Raw genomic sequence first — 14,042 nt, forward strand, 5'->3', positions numbered from 1 at the left:
TTGCTGGAGATGTGAAGACAAAAATGAAACCATGATAAAACAAAAATTGATTAAAGAAGTTGAGGGCATTTGAAGATTGATGAAAATATGACAACTTCAAATCAGTGAATAGCTCTTATATGGAATCTCCTCAAATAATTATTTCAGTTGTCTTTCTATACTCAGTATTCAGCTTATAACGATGAAAATTTAGTATTTTTTTAAAATTAACTGATAGAAGAATGATTCGATTTACTCTTTCTATTTCTAAGGTGCAAAACTGGAAATATTAGGTGGGAATTGACAAAAAAATCTTGATTCAATATCTTGGAATTTTTCTAATTATTTAAACTATCCAAAATTGGAAAGAAACATGTTAAGAGTAGTAAGTTCTACATACCTAAGAGGTCTCTGAGTGGAATCTTGGTTAAAAAAAAGTAAAAAACAAAAACAAAAACAAAACATTGTTGAAAGGATCTAATTTCAGGATGATCTTCAGAAGACTTTTATCTTTTACCTCATATTTTAAGATATGGTTGTTAGAGATCCTGGAATAATTGTTTCCTTAAGTCATTAACTGGGGCTGAGTTCTTATTTTAAGAGCTTTCTAAGATAACGTTGAAAGGTTAGTAACCCAACCTTTTAAACCCCTGTGAAACTTTAAACATCTAACTTACCAAAGTTGGGTTACTTACACTCCTTGCTAATTTTTATCATCAGGAATTTTACTTCATTCCCTATTAGTGATAAATAGCAAAATAATGCTATTTCAATGAACGGTAAAGATTTTCTGATCCAATCCTGTCACTTTTACAATGAGAAAACTAAATCAACAATTAAACATGGCTTAAACAATGTGGAATCAAGTATAAAAATAAAATGTTGGTCATTAAATAGAAAAAAATGACTAAACAAATGGCTAACAAATTCTAGATCATGTACTATGAGAAACAATGAAATGACAAATATAAAAGAAGCACAGTAAAACAGTGAATTTGATGTATAATAAAGAAGAAACAACAATATTCACAGTGATGGTAACAATGTAAAGGGTAAGGATGTCTCTCAAAAAACAATTTAAAGTGAATACTGCAGAATAGCAAAGAACTAGCTCTAAAATTATATGTGAGAAGATACCTCTCCATACTCTTATGAAGAGATGGGAGGTCAATGAGTATGGAACATGGAATATATTTTCAGAACTTTTTGAAGTAATTGTAAGTTTTTTTTTCTATTTTCTTATTATTTAAAAAATATAAGAGATACTTCTCTGGGAGGGAAATGGGAGATAAAGGAAGAAATAGAGGTGATGAAAAATAATATCAAAAATTTAACTGAAAAATACAATATATATGAGAGAATTCCTTGGAGGAATTTTAATTCAACTACAAAAGAATCTCTGGGCTTTGGAACTCCAATGTTGAGAAATGGTCCTCCCTCAGTAAAGGAATTTATGCTACCGAATGGAGTCAATTCCTTAATTAAAAGGAGTTGACTAATTCCAAGATTAACAGAGTAATTGAAGACAGAAAAATAAGCATATTATGAGATTGGGGCAGGAGGAGAAATGACATAAGGATACTAAGAGAGCCAAGGATACAAGGCATTGGGAGGGGGAATAACAGGCAAAGGAGAAAAATTGAGTCTGTGATCCATTTAATGAGCAGGGACAGAAATGGAGTCACAGTATTTGCTTTTGAGAGCAAGGAATTAAAGAAGGCGTCTAAGGAAGAGGTTATTTAAAGTCCTTGTTGGACCTACTGGTGTGTGGGAGGAGGACTCATAGGATCAGATTTAGAGCTGGAAGGAACCTTAGAAGTCCTTTAATTCAACTCATTTTACAAATGCGAAACCGAGGCTCCATTGTCAGGTAACATATTTAAGATTGTATTCTGATCTTTCTGCACCACATTTTCACATATGTATAATGAGAGGGTTGACATAGATAACCTCCAAGATCTTTTCCAACTCTAAGATACAGAATGGAGTAGAAAAGAGCAATTTATTTAACCATACCTGTAGACAATATCTGAGTTCTCTAGCAGACCTAATATCAATTAGCTTAATCTCAAAAAAAAAAAATCATCAATGGTATTATCCAGCTGAAAAATTCTAAGTTTTATTTTTTTTAAAGCAAGAACACCTAAATATTTGGCAATAGGCATCATTCCATCCCTTACCATTATACTCATGAAAGAAAAGGATTTTGCTAGGAGTTTCTGCCACAATCAATATAAAATCTTATGGGCAAAACTCACTATGGTAGATATTATTTCTTTAAATATTGTCCTTTGGGGTTTATAGCAGATTAAAGTACTGATGCTCTATGAACAATCCTTTGAAACAGAATAGTACAAATAATACAATAAATGAATTGGGAGTGGGAGAGTACAGAGGGTCAGATATTAGAACAAACAAGTACAAACTTCTTTTTTTTAGACCCAGCACGTAATATTTTTTTCAACATAAAATAGAGAATATGCTTTTTTTTCTTTTCTAGGTTTCTACCATGTGTACACAGAATAATTAAAAAAAAAAGATTTCTCAAATGAAAATAGCATGTGTGTGTATGTGTGTGCATATATAAACATATATACATACATATACACATAAATATATATAGACACACATAAACTGAAGTTATTTATCTTAGCTTTGTCCCTACATGTCAGAAAATTAAGACAGTGATGAATTACACATTGCTATACAAAATTTTATTATCAGAAGTAAAATTCAAGTTTGTTCTGTTTAAAATACAGAAAATAAAATTTCTTATTTAGAAAAATCCATTTTCTTAGTGTTTTGTTAGAATGGAATAAAAATTTCAGATTGAATACACTCTCACTCAATATTTACTGAATAATTTTAAAAGGCATATCATATAAAAACATTTTCTTGTAAACTGTAGCAAAATAATTTATTTGATAAATCTTTTAATTGCTAAGTAATAATTTTTACTGAAATTTTTTTCTTTCTAATTTGGTATATTTATAATTAGTCTGTTAACATGGGAGTTGGTAAATATGCTTTATGTTAATAAATGTTATATGTATCACATAATTTTACATACACAAATATTCATATATGAATTCCTACTATGAGGTACTGTCTTTGTAGAAGCAGATCACTACCATGCTCTGATTTAGAAGACACATAGATTTGCCTGAAAGTCACCTAAGGTCATATAGTTAGTGTAAGGGATGGTATTCAAACCCTTCCTAACTCCAGTTAGATTATTTATGTCATATACCCAGGCTGCCTTCCTTTTGTTTGTGATTAATTCAGACCTATGATCTCATCAAAGCAGCTTGCTCCCTGAAAAGAAAATGTTCTATAAGGCAGATCAACATTGGTTCTGCAACATAAAGTCTTAGACAGTTGCTGGAGGAAGTGGAGATTAAATAATTTTCTTAGAGTCACACAGCCAGAGTAAACCTAAATTGAAATTTGAATCTTGGTCTTTGTGACTATAAAGCCAATTCTCAATCCACTTGTTCCAACATGGCATTTGTACATATAGTACACATATATTTATTTATGCATGTATATAAATTTATAACAAATTAGAAAAGATTTGAACTGTTGATTTCAGCAGTGTCCAAATTCCTGATGAAAATAGATCCTGACCCTTAAAATAATCTGATAATTATACAATCTGTAACTATTTTAACTACAGAGATTTCCCTGTTTTCAAAAACAATCACAAGGGAGGTTGATTATATTGTTAATAAGACACCTGGTCAATATATTCATATGCTTACTTTGTCTAATTATCACAATTTACACCATTAGTATTCACATGCCTTTTAAAAAATGTGTGTGAAAGTACCATTATATAATATTTAAATGGCATAACATATACTCCTTACTTAGGGGAAAAATGTATGTTAAAATTCTGAGAAGTGATAGTACAACCGAATCTTAATGAATAATAAAGTTAAACATAGTCTTACTAAAATGATTGTTCTCCCTAATAGCACATAGACATCTTAGGGGTAAGATAAAAATTTTGAGTTCCCCAGTGGACTTGGTACATTGTAAATGGTTAAGAAATCTGTGATGAATTAAAAAAAAATTAATGAATAGATAATCAGCTAAGTTCACACCTGCCCAAGACAGATCTAACTTTATTTTGCTCCAAATCTTTTTTTTTTCTTAAATTCCTCCGAATAGGAGTATGATCAATGTGTGTTGAAAAGAATTTTTAGGTTATTGCATAAAAATAAAAATGGTAGAGATTAGCTAGAATGTTAAGAACCTGTTCAAAGTCAAATCATGCTAAATAAGGTATCTTAGATGGTTTATGCTTAGGTATATAATAGAGATATTTCCAATAATAATTTTTAATCATTAGAGATATTAATTTCATGATTTATTTATCCATTTCACTACTGTTCAAAGACCCAGGATTATCGATTATTTCAATCTTAATCCTTTTAGGATTGACTATTGCTAATCATTTTAACTAAAAACTATGGTCTGAACAGTTTTCTCATTTTGCATATCAACTTAGTTTTTCAATTCTGTGGACCAATGATGAATTTATATTTTTGGTTTGTCACTGCAATTATTTACATCCAGCCTATAGAATGATGTGTCATAATTAGCTGCTCATCAACAATTCTATTTAGAAACTTCCCACAGTCCTGTATGATACACTGCAGTATAGATTTAGTATCAGGTGGTTCGGGAATGTTCCTGATTTTGCCTTTTCTTTCTTGACTTCTGGGGAATATTTCTCTTCTTCAGTTTTCTCATTTATTAATGAAGTGAGGTAGTCAGAGATATCAAGTTCACTCTAAGATACAAATTAAAATGCAATTGGGAAAAATTTAACAAGATAAATATAAATACAACAAAAATAATATTAATTTGTGATTTTTCTAAGTCAATATACACCTCCCAGGGAGCCATTTCTCTGAGATTTTAAAATGTCCTCAATATTTCTTTCAATTCTAAATCTAGGATTCCATGATCTATTAATATGGGGAAATGGTTAGACTCAGTTGTCCCTCCCTAAGGTCTCTTTATTACTCTAAACCCATAGTTTTATTAATTTAACAGAAAAATGTTTATGTTTTCATGGAGGGAATTATGGATAATTAAAATAGCTCTATCCTGTTTTGTTATGCAGAAGCAAAGAAGTTAAAAATAATCATATTTTGTCTAAAGCAAACAAATGGTAATTTTTTTTGTTGCTATTGTTTTATTTTTTAAGAAAAAATTTACACTTTCCATTTTCAGACATGGGCCAGATATTTTCAGACAAATACATCTCTTCAAATTTTTCTTTAAAATTAAAATAATGACAATCTCATTCATTTAACTTTATTTATTTATTTATTATTTAACAGATATTCTTCAAACATCTACTGGGATATACCTAAATACCAATTAAGGAGCTGAATGTTTACCTTAAAGAGATTGTGTTCTTTATTTATGAAATTAACAAACTGAATAAATTAGCTAATAATTATTACATTTTCTAAACTGACCAGACATTTTTAATAACAAATTAATTACCTTTATGGTAGATAATTTAGCAAAAAAAAAGTTATACTTTCTGGCTACTAATAGCAAAAATAGAATAGAAGTTGGATCTATAAATTGATCAGAAATATGAGTCACTAAACTTAGAGAAGCATTAGGTATTTGCCAAAGTTTAGCACCTATCCTGCCATATAAGTTGGAGTACAACCAGTTTTTTCAATATATCTGCCACAAGTTCTGCCTTTTAATGTATCTAATCCTGGCATACTTATTTGTAGATTGACTTTAAATTTGCTTCATTATCTAGCTAAATTACTCTGAAACTTGAAAAGATAAATCCAAAGCAGAAACCAGGTGATTTTTTAAAATGTTTAAAATGCAAATCTAAAAATAAATCCATGAATGTATAGACTTTGATACTATATATTTTAATTTTTCCCTAGCTTTTGGTAATTAAAATTGATTTTGAAAGAGATTCTTTACAAAAAACAATGTCAGATTTTACAAAGATCTTGAAAAAAGTACAAATAAAATCTGTCATAATACATTTCTTTTTTTTTCAAGTTAGCTAGTCGTTAATCAACAGGTGACATAATACAAAGACTATTGATTTATAAAGGAAAAGCTTGAAATAGATTCAAAATTAATCATGCCTCACTAACACAAAAATTGGATAAAATATCACTCACTTTGAATTATACAACAGTCTGGACTATGTAATAATTTGAAAGAAATATTGCAATTAGGCATGAAGACTAATTTGGACAAATAAGTCCTAGTAATGTCCTACTGAATTATTTTAATAAATATATAAGAATAATAAATAATTAAGAGGGCAGATAGGTGATACAATGGATAAAGAACCAGTCATGGAATCAACAAAACTCATCTTTATGGTTTCAAATCTGGCCTCAGTCATTTATTAGTGATCCTGGACAAGTCACTTAACTATTTGCCTCAGTTTCCTTATCTTTAAAGTTAACTCGACAAGGAAATAACAAGCTACTCCAGTATCTTTGCCAAGAAAACCCAAATGGAACAACAAAGATCAAGACATGACTGGAAAACAATTGAACAACTAATTAGCATATAGCTTATAAAAATGTGAAATATTCTATGAGTTTTTTTTAAAGTTTGCTTTTATTTTTTAACTAGGCTTACTCATTTCTCTGTCAACTTACTGAAATTATTTGTTAACTTACTAAATGTTCTTGCAAAAGGATAGAAAAAGTGAACACCTTAGTAGGTTGGCAATATGATGAGTTTTCTAATTAGACCAAACTCCCTAAGACTATCTACTAAAATCATAGGTGAGGTAAAGGGAGAGAGTTTCCAAATTGACAAAATTACAGCTTTGTGAGGTATTGGGAGAGAAAACCTAGTTCATATCCAAATTGTCAGAATTCAGATTAATGATCTTAATATGTCTTTAATATGTTATGTGTATTTCTATACATTAATATTGATGTATGAAGTATTAGTTGCTTTAACATGGAATAAAAAAGCTACCAAACTATATTTTCTGAAGACTGAGTAATGATGAGATAACTACTACAATTATTGTCACATTTATCACACATTGTAATGTCATATAACTTACTTTATTACTCCCTTTGTTGAAGGAAAATAGGTGCTAAGATACTCATTTTCCAGTTCATCTGTCCTCTACTGGTATCATCACTATAGTTCTTGTGCACTCAAAAGTATTTAAAGAATAAACATAAACATCTATAAAAAGTATCTTTAAGAGAATCTTAAATTAGCAGTGATGATGATGTTTATGGAATTTAATCCTCTACAATATGTGAAATGAAGTATCCTATGAAAGCTTTTCCTAAGTTTTGACAGTAAGTCAAAACTTTATTCAAAAGATAAGTCATCTCATTTTCCAATATAACTGAACACTTGAGTAATTTGTGACAAAATCACTCTTCAAAAAGGTTCAGGTATAGTGAAAGAATGAGACTCTATATGTTACCATCAATCACTTACACTGACATGGTTTCATCATTTCACTCTACACAGTGAGTTACGTGAAGGTACATCACCTAGGAAGATTTCTAATAAGAATGAAGCCAGATCTCTAATTATGACAACCAAAATTGAGAGGCCACTTCGGCACCAGGCTACACAAGAAATAAAAAGTGAAAAATATTATTCCTAAATTTAATCTCTTTCAAGCATCCAGCCATTTCCAAATATTTCTTAATATCTAGATTTTTGGTGTTAACCAGATCAAATTTATAGCTAACTGATGTAGAATATATATTTTCATTTGAATATGTTTCTATGCAAAAATTTATATGGCATAATTTTAGGATGTCTAATCCTTCCTTCAATGTCTGGCATGCTTTTTAATGAAATGATAATTCTTAAAGTTATACATGTTAAATTGTATAGTAAGTAAGGAAGTAACTTGGTGAAGGAGGAAAGAATACTCAAGGAGATGTTGGGTCCCAGTGCTAGCTTTCTTGATAACTTGTTAATCAGGTTATACGTTTGATTTTCATTTTTCTCAGCTTTATAATGGGAATTACAATGATATCTGCTCAACTTCTTCCATAAGTTACTATGAAGATGTGTACATTAAAATGCTTTAAAAATAAAGCAAGCCACAAAAGTAAGGATTATTATGACATTTATAAAGAGAATCTTATGATAATGGGTATACACAATACAAAATGCATTGCTGCCTCCTGCTAAATTTACCATTTTATGAGTCCCTTAAAAATAAACAAGCAACTATATGAGACCTATGCTGAGACAGTAAGTAACATAGTAGAAGAAGCAGTGGTAGATTCTAAGGGTTTTTAAAATTAGGTATTTGTAAAAGCTTCAAAATCTCAAAGTAAAATATTTTGATAAAAATCATGTTTTAAGGTGCTTTAGTCCAGAATTATAATTTTTAGCCGTGTAAAGAAAACTCCTGGTATGGAAATTGTTGCCACCAAAGAAGGATAGCAAATTGCCTATAAGTGATAATTTTATACTGTTAACCAGGGAACTAGTAAGCAAAGTGGCTTTGCTGGGGTCAGAAAGACAAGAAGTCAGAGGTGAGAACTGAACACTGGTTATATCCATTTCAAAACCAGTCCTTCATTATATCATGCTACCTCTTTTTAAAACGACTTCATGCTTTATTCTCTTTGATAATTTCTCACTTAAGCAACTAAGTTAGTCTTCCTCTCTGAAATAATATATATATATATATATATATATATATATATATATATATATATATATTTTTTTTTACCTAGATCAGGTCCTTAAAATAGAGTGAGTCTATAACTTGCAGCTCAAATGGTAAATATTATCAATGTGTTATTTTCATAAAAATGATTTACAAAAAAGGGAGAAAAATGAACAAAAATACAATACATATAAATATATTCTTATAAATATTTTACAAAAGTTTCCAGGAGTTATATAATATGATTTTTTATTATTTAGAAAAACACAATGTATTTTAGTGACTGGAAGAAAAAAAAAACCTAAAGCTCAATATAGTTTAAAACAATGAATAGACTAAACTATGAAGAAATGTGGATCATTACTGTCACTACTGTACTGAAAAGCAAGAACAATATAAAGTATTGAACAATATGTCAAGTATATACTTAGGATTTGATATTATACTTGCTCAAGGCCTCTAAAATATTTGCAGAGCAGCAAAAATTATTAATAGAGTAACTAAAAAACCACTCAGCTTTTTTTAAAGGTATTATCAATTATATAAGCTTAGATAAGAGGGAAATGTAATAAACAACCAGGATGTTCATCTATAATATTTTTTTGTTTCAATTTGCCTAGTTTCTTTAACCATTGGTGATAAATATCTGGCATGGGTCCAAGCTTGCTACCAGTATGTTAAGAATGCACATGTTCTTTCATGGACTTATTGTTCCTGATTAAATAGTTTGTAAACACACACAGTAGGAATTGGTAGAGAAAACACTTTCTGACAATATTTCTTAACAATAGTAACTGAGTTATGGCAGTTCATGTCAATGAGTTGAGATTTAGAACCCTTGGCACCAGACATCAAAAAGGCACACTAATACCATATGTGCCTTCATGCAAAATGTTTAATATAGATATGTATTTACATGAATACACTATTAAGAAATTCAAGAAGTTGAAAGACATCATGCCAAAAGAATGGAATTCAATTTCAGAAGTAAGCTTTCAAATATATTTATAGCTCTAGTTATTAAGATTTACTATTTTACTATTAATATATATCCTAAAGATACTGGTATTTGTTTTGATAGTTTGCAAGGAGATTTTGGTAGAGTGGCAACCATCCACAAGGGATTAATTAAAAAGCACTTGATTTATATATAATAGATCTGGATGATAATTACTAGCGATAGATTTAAATCTGAAATGGGGAGAGTATGGCCAATGGGTATTTCTACAAATCAGAAATAAGTTTTTAAATGTTGATATACAACATATTCTGTACTTTCTTGGGCAGCACGGCAAAGTCTATGCAAAAAGAAAGCTTTATACAATGACACAAGAAAAGTAACTTTTCAGCCCTAACAGATGGTACAACTGGTATGTACCAGTTGTCATTTAACACTAATAGATGTTGAGGTATGGTTGCTTGATGGAAGATTGGGAGGACACATACAATATAGGCACTCAGGCAGATTCTATAATTCTAGAATGCTTAGGGAGCATTTATATTGTAGGAAGTGGAACATGAACAAAATAACATAAGGGAAAAAAATCACATTCTCAGCACTGTGTACCATGAATACATCTATGCATATACATTTATGAAATGTAAAGACTGAGCAAAATAACATTAAAAAAACACTTAGATTTAACAATGTGGATTTTCTTGGGGTGGGAGGAGAGCACTAACTCAAATATTAAACATTCTCTACTTCTTTGTTATAGCATTTAAGTGAATGAATGACCTATTGGTACACTTGATTGGGCTTGAGTTTCATGTCTATGCACTGGAATAAGAATCATCATTCACAAAAATGGCTAAAGAACTCATAGCAGTTTAAGGGAACCATCCTGATTGTTTACTGCCTTAATTATCTAGGAGAGACAGGAGTCATTTCAAGCAGTTTCAAAGTTTGCATACGTTTAGAAATAGAGAACTGTTCATTGATCTGAAGAGGTTCATTGTTTTCAACGTGTGGAGAATATATATATATATATATATATATATATATATATATATATATATATATATACACACATATATGTACATATGTATATATATGTATATATATATATACACATATATATGTATATATATATGTAGTGCTTTTCACTAGAAACATATAGATATGTATATAGTATCTAAATGCATTCTATATGAACACAGTTTTAACTCAAAGAATGAGTTGGCATCCTGATAATCTCTGACAGACAATCTTCTGCGTGTTTGGTGATTGGTACCAATCCTGTAAGGGTTATTATACATTTCATATTACCCAAGTATTAGGGATTCTATAGAATCCTCCTCTTTTTTCTTCTTTGATGATGACATTGATTGTCATACATCTTTTTTGTGCTTTTGCATAATGCCCATCCTGGTGTAATATAAGTTCACATACAAAACTAGGGACATTTGAAGAAATGCATGCTGGAATTATGGACAGGACCCTATGACCCATGCACAAATAACTCAGAATTGTTGTCTTCCAGACTGACATCAACATGCACCATATTTGATCCTGTACAGTGAGGGTTGGTAAGCAGCAGCTGCCACTATGATTGCTTCTCATCGAGGATTTTACCTTTGTAGATAAGGAGGAGTCCCATACAAAATAAAGCCCAGAACAGATCAAAACAAAAATGACCCTTCCTCGCCAAACACCCTGCAAATCCGAGTTTGTCTTTGCCATTTTGATGTCAAACATTTTCCTTTTGATGTTGCTACTTTCCTCTCCTGATATTTCAAATTATATTGTCTTTAAGGGACACAGACTAGTGCCTGAGAGCTTTTCGTAACCAGTGGAAAAGTTCTTCTTTGTAATACTTTTGCCATCGAACATTGGCTTCCACAGTCTCCACAGCCCGGGAAAAGGATGCAGCTGCTACTCCATCGTAGTTCTTTATGAAGTTTTTCAGCTGAAAATATAAGTTTATTTTTAAATAAAAGTTCATTGCTCTCTTTTGTTTTTGCATTACCTAAATTTCACTTTATAATTTTCCTTAGATCTCCAAAAAAGCTACAAATATAGATTTTTTTTTTCCTTAAAGATAAATATTGGGGTGGAAGGGAAGGAGAAAAGGAAAAAGTCAGCCAAAAACAAAAAACAAAAAACAATTGATACATAAAGAAAAAAACCTGACAATATTTCCAATATTTAATATCATTTCTTTGGGTCCATTGTTATTCTATAATTCTGCAATATTAAATTAATTTTCCTTATTTTGGAATAGTTGGAATTATTTTGTAAAAATAATTGTAAATTGTATATTGTAAAATGATCTCATAACCAACATATGTAAACCACAACCTTTTAGGAACTAGAAAGAAAGAATGAAATATGTACCATAATGGACTTGGAGTCAGGGAAGTGTAGGTTCAATTTTTTCTTTTTTCACTGTATTGCATAGTATATCAATTCTTGAAGCCTACCCAGCCTAGGTCATTGCTCCCTTTTTGGCCTATGCTTTCTCATCTGTGTGATATGAATGCATAGTTCTGTAGCACTTACTTCTTAAGATTATTGTGAGTTTTCAATGAGATAATGTATATTAAAGAATGTTGCAAATCATAAAGTAGCTTATCACTGGCATCTGTTATTAAAATTAAACCTTTACATTCGTTACAAAAGCAATCACGATGTACAAAGAAACTAATTTGATTGGATCCTAGTCCTCAAGTTGCTTGGTTCAGTCACTTTGGGCAAGTCATTTAAATTTTCTGAGCCATTTCCTTATCAGTAAAATGGGGAGGATGATCTTGTATTATCTCCCTCACAGACATGTTGTGAGAGTAAAGTGAAGCAATGATTATGAGAGTGCTGAGTAAACTGTAATGGGCTGTACAGATGCAAGATAAAATGCTTGTTAATGAGACAGTACATGATAGCAGACAGATCCTGTCAACTAGATGTGATGTGATTGGAGCTTGGGGATCTATAAGAAAAGAAAAAAGAGGGAGATAGAACAATGTTTTCTGCTTACATAGGTTTTAATGGACTAATTTTTTTTTTCTGAACAAATATGAGAACAGACTATTGAATTTGTCATTGTGATGGTTGCAGTAGTTAGTGATGATAAAAGGCATATCATCAGGTTAGTTCAGGAGCTAGGAAGCATTCATTGAAATAGAGGAAATAGCCTTAAAAGACTGTGATATTACCTCTTTTTCCTTTCTTCCAGATTGTTTGGGATACACAATGTTGTTTCTTCTCCTACCTCTCTGACAATTTCTCAGTTTGCTTTGTTGGAAAGTCAATTTGAACTCAGTTCAAAAAACATTTATTAAGTAATTACTATATGACAGGAATTGGACTAAGTGCACAGTTTTCCAGATCATTCCTATGTATGCTATAGGGTCCTGTTCTGGTTCTCTTTCTGTTCTCTCTCTATACAACTTCATTTGATGCTTTCATCAATTTTGATGGATTCAATATCATTTCTATACTTATTTTCAAGTCTATTTTTGCAGTCCTAACCACTCTAAAGAGATACACTTCCATATCTTCAACCACTTATTAAACATCTTCAAAAAGATATCCAATAGACATTTAAAACCTAACATTTAAAAAACAGAATTCTTTATGTTTCCTCTACCTCCTTTATAACTGTAGAAGGCAAAACTAGTCCCTCAGGTTCAAAGCCTAGAAGTCATCCTTGGCTTCTCACTATTTCAAACTCTTATATCCAATCTTTTGCCAAGGTCTGTTGATTGTACCTTTGCAACATTTCTCTTTCTCCTCTGACACTCACCATCCTGGCGCAGATCCTCATCTGCTCATACCTGTACATTGCAATCACCTGGTGGTTGGTATGCCTGTTTATCATAAATCTTTCCTAATTCCAATCTCTCTTCCATTCAGCTTTCAAAATGATTTTCCTAAAGTCTAGGGCCAACATGTCATCTTTCTACTTGGATAAACTCTTATAACCCCTTCTCCAGGATGACATACAAAATGAATTTTGGTGTTCAAAGCATTTAATAACCTATTACTCATCTTTCCCATCTTCTTAAATCTTATCACACACACACACACACACACACACACACACACACACACACACACACACACACAGACACACACACAGACACACAGACACACACACACATCCTTTGATCCTGGCCTCTTTTTCCTGAGAGTCCAGTTCTGATTATTTTCAGAGGGTTAGAATGTTCTCTACTTACCTCTACCTCAAGGCTTCTCTGGTTTTCATCAAGTTTTCATTAAGAATTACTTTCTACAGGAAGTTTTTCTCATCCCACTTACTTCTAGTTCCTTTTCTCTGTTGATTATTTCTATTTATCCTGAGTATAGTTTGAATAAATATGTTTACATGTTGCCTCCTCTATTAGATTGTGAGCTCTTTGAGGACACGAACTGCTTTTTTTTTTT

The 14,042-nt window shown here is 30.9% G+C and overlaps 1 protein-coding gene across 3 annotated transcripts in view; it reads right to left on the reverse strand.

Annotated features, from left to right (window-relative positions):
• Nucleotides 1-10,708: 10,708 nt before the first annotated feature.
• TRHDE (thyrotropin releasing hormone degrading enzyme) overlaps nt 10,709-14,042 on the reverse strand; it is a 563,478-nt gene continuing 560,144 nt past the window's right edge. The window contains exon 18 of one of the 3 annotated variants that reach the window (XM_074270526.1): nt 10,709-11,568. In XM_074270526.1, the coding sequence (XP_074126627.1) occupies nt 11,425-11,568 (144 nt within the window). In that variant the 3' untranslated portion in view covers nt 10,709-11,424. The remainder of the gene's footprint in view (nt 11,569-14,042) is intronic. The other 2 variants (XM_074270525.1, XM_074270528.1) reach the window with 2 other exon arrangements.

This window comes from Sminthopsis crassicaudata, chromosome 5 (genome assembly GCF_048593235.1).
Source record: "Sminthopsis crassicaudata isolate SCR6 chromosome 5, ASM4859323v1, whole genome shotgun sequence".
Lineage (NCBI taxonomy): Eukaryota > Metazoa > Chordata > Mammalia > Dasyuromorphia > Dasyuridae > Sminthopsis > Sminthopsis crassicaudata.